The sequence below is a fragment of the Triticum dicoccoides genome, chromosome 5B (genome assembly GCF_002162155.2).
Source record: "Triticum dicoccoides isolate Atlit2015 ecotype Zavitan chromosome 5B, WEW_v2.0, whole genome shotgun sequence".
Taxonomy (NCBI): domain Eukaryota; kingdom Viridiplantae; phylum Streptophyta; class Magnoliopsida; order Poales; family Poaceae; genus Triticum; species Triticum dicoccoides.
In genome coordinates, this window is record NC_041389.1 from 711,588,339 (window position 1) to 711,595,568 (window position 7,230).

At 52.6% G+C, this 7,230-nt stretch overlaps 1 protein-coding gene across 1 annotated transcript; it reads left to right on the forward strand.

The window, feature by feature from the left end:
• The first annotated feature begins 2,128 nt into the window (after nucleotides 1-2,128).
• On the forward strand, nucleotides 2,129-3,898 carry LOC119310682. The gene is made up of 3 exons (XM_037586345.1): nucleotides 2,129-3,037; nucleotides 3,145-3,291; nucleotides 3,527-3,898. The coding sequence occupies exons 1-3, from the start codon at nucleotides 2,129-2,131 to the stop codon at nucleotides 3,896-3,898; spliced, it is 1,428 nt and encodes a 475-aa protein (XP_037442242.1).
• Nucleotides 3,899-7,230: the final 3,332 nt, after the last annotated feature.

Sequence of the window (7,230 nt, forward strand, 5' to 3'; positions counted from 1 at the left end):
GCTATATTCGGACATCGGAAAGATTCCGAGTGATTCGGGTATTTTTCGGAGTACCAAGGAGTTACGGGAATTCACTGGGAGAAGTAATGGGCCTTATTTGGCCATATGGTAAATAGAGGAAGCAGGCCAAGAGGAGGTGGCGTGCCCCCCATGGGTCCGAATTGGACTAGGGGAAGGAGGCAGCACCCCCCTTGCCCTTTCCTACTCCCTCTCTCTTTCCCTCTTTCCTTCTCTCCTACTCCTAAAAGGGAAGGGATTCCTACTAGGACTTGGAAGTCCTAGCAGGACTCCATACTCTTGGCACCGCTAGGGGGGGCGGCCTCTCTCCCTCCCTCCTTTATATACGTGGGCAGGAGGCATCCCAAAGACACACAAATTTCTCTTAACCATGTGCGGTGCCCCCCTTCACAGTTACACACCTCGATCATACCATCATAGTGCTTAGGCAAAGCCCTGCGCCGGTAACATCATCATCATCGTCGTCACCACTCCGTCGTGATGAGGGAACTCACCCTCGTCCTCAACTGGATCAAGAGCACGAGGGACGTCATCGAGCTGAACGTGTGCTGAACGCGGAGGTGCCATATGTTCGGTACTTGATCGGTTGGATCACGAAGAAGTTTGACTACATCAACCGCGCTATTGAAATGCTTCCGCTTTCAGTCTACGAGGGTACGTGGACACACTCTTCCTTCTCATTGCTATGCATCACCTAGATAGATCTTGCATGATCGTAGGAATTTTTTTGAAATTACTGCGTTCCCCAACAGTGTTGCCGGTCTCGATGTGGTCGAGGACGGCCTCGAGGGTGCAGCCGGGCACGCCCCACCATTCGCGCTGCCCATCAGCGTTGAGCCGGCCGCGGGGATGGTGCCGTTGGCGGAGGTGATCTGGTCTTCGCGGCGGCGGTCGAAGTACATCGTCCACAGCGTGTGTCTGTCGGCGGCGTACCTCGGCTCGTTCGGCTACTCCTCCGACATCGACGAATGGATGCGGGCGATCTCGGCCCGCCGTTTAGCCTCGGTGGGCGCCGGGGGTACCGGGACGCCGCTGGCGCTCAACTTCCACGAGTCCGGCACCCGCATGTCTGGTGGCGCTGGATAGTCGGCCTCGTAGAGGATGCGCGCCTCGTCCTCGTGGAGATGGGCGGCGGCCGAAGCCGTTCGCTACCGCGGCGTCACCGGGATACTGCTCAACATTGCTCGTCGGTGGGGAAAGAGGGGGGAGAGTTGCTTCTGTGATGAGACGAGGCGATAGAGAAGGAAAGTTGTGGCGACTGTGGCGTTCACCGGCGGGGAGGTTGGCTTTTATAGCTGAAGCGGGGCGGTGAGAATCTGCATGCCGGGTGACGCGTGGCTGGAGCGGGCCGGGCGGGACGCGCGTCGCGCCGCCTTCACTGCGCCGTCCGTGAGGCATCAATTGAGGCTGACCGGCGCGGCAACGCGACAGCCTTGGCATTGATTCCCGCGGGAACCAAGGCGATGAGGACGACGAAGCGGCGTGTCGCTGACTTGGCGGGCCCATTCTCATTCGCGCCAAAATTGGTTTCCCCGGCACCGCAGCGCGCCGGGATCGGTCTGGGTCCGCCGACGCCAATTTTAGCTCAAACCGATGAAAAATGGTCTTCTAAGGAAATGACTGGACCTTTTTTAGGCGTCGGTGCTAAAAAATGGCCATGAGGGACGTGTCGGGGGCGCGGCTCGAGATGCTCTTAGGAGCCGAAGTGAAATTTACACAAAGCCGCCTTCTCTCGCACAGCACAACACAGCACCGCCGTCTCCTTCCTCCCGTGCTCGCGCATCATCCAATTCCCACCGTCGAGAGCTCCAATTCACTCACGAATCCACTCCAATCGAATGCATCCACCATCCAATCAGCCACCAAATCGGAGCTAACTAGCAACAGCAACCCGGAGGGGAGGGGAACGAGGAGGAGCCAAGAGCCGCCGGATCCATCCAGCTGCCCGCGCGGCGGATCCGATCCAGATCGACGGAGCAGAGCGCCGGAGGGAGGATGGGGAGCCGCGTCCTTGGAGCAGGTCGTCGCCGCTAGGGGCCCATCTCATCGGTCAGTTCTAGCTAGGGTCTCAACCAACAAATCCAAATCGGCTTTCGAATCCCGGCCGGCCATGGAGTCGCTGCCGCTGCACAAGCGCAACGTCGGCCGAGATGACGAAAGGATCAGCGCGCTCCCTGACGACCTCCTCCTCGGAATCCTCGAGCGCCTTGAACTGCGCGAGGCGGTCCGCGCCGGAGCAGTCTCGACGCGGTGGCGGCACCTCGCCCACCGCCTCTCGCGCCTGCACCTCAACGGTCGCCATTTCCGCTGCACCACGCTGCTCCAGTACATGGACGCGTTCACGGGCGCGGCACGGAGTTTGCTGACCGACCGCGACTGCGACTGCAACGGCAGTCATGCTGTCAAGTCCATCAGCCTCCGCTTCTTCCTGTCGGCCCCCCACCTGAGCTCCATCGGCCGCGCCGTTGAGCACGTCGTCAGCCGCGGCGAGACCAAACGGCTCCATTTTGGCACATGCTCGCCATACAAGAGAAACACTGCCCTGCAGCTCGCCGAGTTTGGGCAGCAGTTCATGTCCTTCTCCCGCGACTACCCACTCGCTTTCCGGTGGCTCACCAGGCTTACACTCAAGAACCTTGCGTTTGGGCATCCCGACGTCACCGACCTCATTAGTGCCTGTGACAGGCTCACGCACCTCACTCTGAGTTTTTGCCAACTGGTTGACGAGCACACACCGCTCAAGATCAACACACCGTGTTCTGGGATCAAGGATCTCGAATTCATCCAATTTGGGTGCACGCAGATCGAGCTCATCTCTGTCCCCAAGCTCAGTAAAGTGCAGTGCACATCTTGGCGCTTGGCGAACCCTCCTGTGCGCTTTGGCTATGTTCCAGAGCTTTGCAATGTGAGCCTCAGTACCGGCGCCATGGCGTGGCAGGCGCCATTCTTGCTGAGCAAGTGCTTGTCAGGGAGTGCCATGAACCTGTCCAGAATATCTCTCAATTTTTGCCACCAAATGGTAAAGCTAATTTATATCTATCATCTAAATTTCTTCTGCACACATATCATATGTTCGCCTTCTTCTCTACCTATTTCAGCTGTGTATTTGTGTTCTTCCTTCTGCAGATTTGGATTCAACCGGAACATCCGAACCAGCTTGCTGCTATATTCAGAAATCTGGGTCATGTGTCTCTTTTTGGTATCTTCCCTGAGTGTGATCTGAGCTGGACCCTATTTATCCTTGACGCTGCACCTGCACTCTTTAGTTTGACAGTAAGTCTGTTGCTTTGAATTTGGGAGTATGGCTGTTACTTTAACTTCTTTCAGTTCCATATCTCAGTGTGGATTTGACTCATTCTAGAATTCCCAAATACAAGGAAGTTTGTTCAAAATCTCTTTCAGGGACCTAAACTTAAGTAATAGTATCGAGGGTGTTAAATTTTCTTTAAAATATGGCAAAAAATATTTGATAACATGTGTTATTTATTTTCTATGTCCTTGCATGAAGTTATCTCGAACTCGACATTCATGTGTTGAAACACCCAAGGATAGTGCTGAGAAGACCACTGTGGTTTGGGAGCCATCCAAGGATTCTAAGAACTTGAAATTGAAGTTCTTGTTGATTTTCGGGTTTGAGGAAGAAGACAAGGTGATAAACTATATAAGGCTTGTCATGGAACGAGCCGTGGGGTTGAAGAGAATTGAGCTGGATGTTGAACGCCCATGTGAGTATTGCAAGGACACAGACCTTGAGTCCGCGACGAGATCCCAGGTGGATGAAGCTAGCAGTCATCGGATTAGGGAGAGGCTCGCACATGGATCCTCCTCGCTCGTGGAGATAATAATAAATGTTAAATCCCCTAACTCCTCCAACTGCTAGAGTGTTGACTGTGTATGAGGAGCAGTCAGTCGTGTATCGGTAGCGAGAAAATACTTGGTTCGTTTGTGTTTACCTTGAAATTTAGGTAAATTGTGTGTGTACTGCTATCTAGATGCATGATTTTCTGTTTTAATGTACTGACGAATTGCCTAGTGTAAGCTGACCTGTTCACCTGCTGGGAGGCATCATTCGGGTTCTCGACTTGTTGAGGCTGTCTTTTCAGAATGAGTCTTTGGAGACCCTTAGTCTCAGAATGTGACTTTGGGAGGCTTTGCCTTCTGAATTTTACTAGTCAATAGCAGCTACCGCAAGTGTAGAGAAATATTTCTGGACCTTTCCCCCCATCTACCGAGTAATTGCATACTGTGTCTGGAGTGTGGAAATTATAGGATGATAATATTTGTGTTGTATTGAACTGACCCTCATATGGGGTATATATAGAAGTACATGAGGGGTAAAGGTTTGGAGTACAAGGCAAGATATTCTGTGTTTAAACTAGTTTATCTCTATCTCTCCTTATCTCTACGTTTATACTTCTAACAATCCCCCTCAGTCGTAGCGGGAGTGAAACGGATGATTACGACTGAATTTGAAGTCTTGTGCTTCCTCGTCTTCTCCGCCACGCCATTATCAACTGCGTCTCTGATGGGTTGGCACCTAGGGCGGTGCCTGCGTCCCCTTCTGGTGCCTCCTCGACTCTCCTCTATTCCCTCCCGCAGTCACATCGGAAGCGGCGTGGACGCTGATGACGACGCGGACGTTGTTGACTGGAGTTGTTGCCGATGTGTTGCTGTAGACCAAGCCATTAATGTGGATGTCGAGGTAGCCGATCATGATGTAGCCGTGGGTCGATGTCGAGGTAGCCGATCATGATGTAGCCGTGGTCGAGGTAGTCATGGTCGGTGATGTAGCCGTCGTGGATGATGAAGCCACACAAAGCCGGAGGCGCAAAAAAAAGTGCTATGTTGTAGATGACGGAGCTGCAGTCATGAATAATGCACCTCACAGATGTCAGAGGGTGCCGTCAGCGATGAGTCCACCGCTTTTGCAAGGACCGGAGGAAACCCATCGAGCACACATCGGTTTTGCCAGAACCGTGTGGCCGTGTTGGCTGGTCACTAGAGTGACGCCGTGTTGATGCAGTCATGTCGTCGTGTATGACATGGTTGATGCCGTCGTCGTGACGCAGTCATTGCCGTCGTCGAGGTCGCGTCTTGCAGAAAAATCTGTCAGAGGACGCTAGGTGTCCATCTTGTGGATGAGGCAGCGGCGCTGTGTTGACGAAGATGTTGATGAAGACCATGTTGATGAAGACCTTGACGATGAAGTGTCGGTGATGGCGTCACAGCGGCGTATCGATGATAATGTGTCGCTTGAAGAAGTCCCTCGCGGCGACCAAGTGTCGATGTCGTGTCGCGTCAGAGAAATCAACGAGAATTGTATCGCTTTGCACACCGGCCTGGCGTGTGGGTGATGCATGTCGATGTTGCTTCTCGTAGTGTGCTCGACGATGAACTTTACTAGTAGTCAGCTTGATGCCGTGGCTCAGCCTGGTGTAGTTTTGCTTGATGCAGTGCAGATGGGTAGGTGTAGTTGTCCAGCTTGATGATGTGCCGAGGGTCGGTCGACGCAGATCGCTCGATGCAGCGGCTCGGTGTAGTCGGATGTGTAGCCGCCATGTACGTACCAGGGTAGCTGCTGATCTCGTAGAGCCAACTCTAACGCATGAGCCTGAGGCCCATTGTAGATCGGATCGAAATCTGCGAGAGCTACGCCCTCCCGCGATCGGTCGCGTGTGTCCTTCGCTGCTGCCCGCCGGGTCGTCGTCTCCTTCTGAGGGAGAGGCCGCAGTAGATCGGTGACTGCGTCGAGAACGCTTGTCGTCCCGGCGCGTGAGCGCTGCTCGTTCGGATCGATGCAGCCACCTGTGTTCCCGTACGTAGTCCCACGCCTCCGTGCACGTCCACTTGACGTTGAAGCCCTCACCCGCGGGACACAGCGGCGCGGCGCCAGCGTTGCCGGTCGACCATGCAGAAGGGCCGTGGCTGGAGTCCACGGCTCATGCCATGCACGTAAGCACAGCTGCGCGGCGCCGGTGTTGCCTGTTTCTGTTTGTATCAGCGAAAATTCCGAACTTTGGTAAATAAATGAAGTAAGCAATTTCTTCTTAAAAAAAGAGAGTGCAATTTGGAGGGACCTTTCCTCGTGTTTGTTAATATCATTCACTCGCTTTCCTCGAAGTGATAGAAGGGTTTTGGCTCTTGCACAGTAAGAAAATATCATGGTTTCAGTATTACTACATGACAAGAAATATGTACTCTGTTTGATGTGATCCACTAGTGTCATCTAGGGCACTATCCTATTCCAATCATGGCCTCTACCATACGGCGCACTTTTCATAGTTAACCCTGGTGCCAAGTGCTGAACTATTGACCGGCCTTGTGAAATATCTTACTCCATCGCCAAGGTCAATAATATCTTCTACGGGACACATCGCTCCAACCTGAAAAGTGAAAAGCGAAAGCTTAGCAGAAGAACTTACAAGAGTATATCTGGTTGCGCCCTCATGCATGCACTGAATCTGATCTCTCCTAGTTTCGCTCCGGGCAATTTGGCAAGCAGAGCAGCAGTGGTGGTATCCGACTTGGATTTCCACCGTCGAGTGGATATTGCAAAGTGTCAGCAGGCAAGCCGGTGAGTCAGCCTTGCTCCCCGTGCCCGCCCTGGCCACCGGCACCCAAGGGATTACGACCACGAAGCACCGGGCAACAGCTTTGTCTCTTCATCACTGCATTCGCACACCCGCTCTGCGGGAGAAATGGACGGTGGTGTTGCCTGGTTAGGATTGGGCAGTAGAGACTACTATTGTATGTGTTAACCTTTTACTCTTCAGTAACCATCATTCACTCCTCACCATGCATGAAGTTTTGCCTCGTTGATTAATTAAGACGAAGAAAATTACCCAGTTAATTTACGGAAAATCGGACAAAAACCAATACAAACAAAGCACGAACAAACTACTCCCATGACATGAAACCCCACAACCGCACACGCAGCCTGCCAAACTCTCCAAATACACAACATGCACAAACCCCGACATTGCTACTACGCCAAATGACTCCCCACGAGAACACCTCGACACAAGATGGTTATGCGTTATGACTTATGACTTGCTTTGTTGATCCAAGCTGGGGTTCCGCCCCTAAAGTAATCCCTATTCTCTGTAATATGTTGAATGGATCTTTTAGATGAGTATATTAGCGCCCTTGTTTGCTATATATAGTCTTAGTCTCCAAAATACTCCAACTCTTGTTTTACTAAAATATACAGTA

What these genes read in the sequence shown, in the direction of transcription:
- LOC119310682 (XM_037586345.1), top strand. Translation starts at nt 2,129, where the DNA reads ATGGAGTCGCTGCCGCTGCACAAGCGCAACGTCGGCCGAGATGACGAA. An exon ending in TCAATTTTTGCCACCAAATG is followed by an intron (nt 3,038 to 3,144) that starts GTAAAGCTAATT and finishes TTCCTTCTGCAG; the next exon opens with ATTTGGATTCAACCGGAACA. An exon ending in CTGCACTCTTTAGTTTGACA is followed by an intron (nt 3,292 to 3,526) that starts GTAAGTCTGTTG and finishes CCTTGCATGAAG; the next exon opens with TTATCTCGAACTCGACATTC.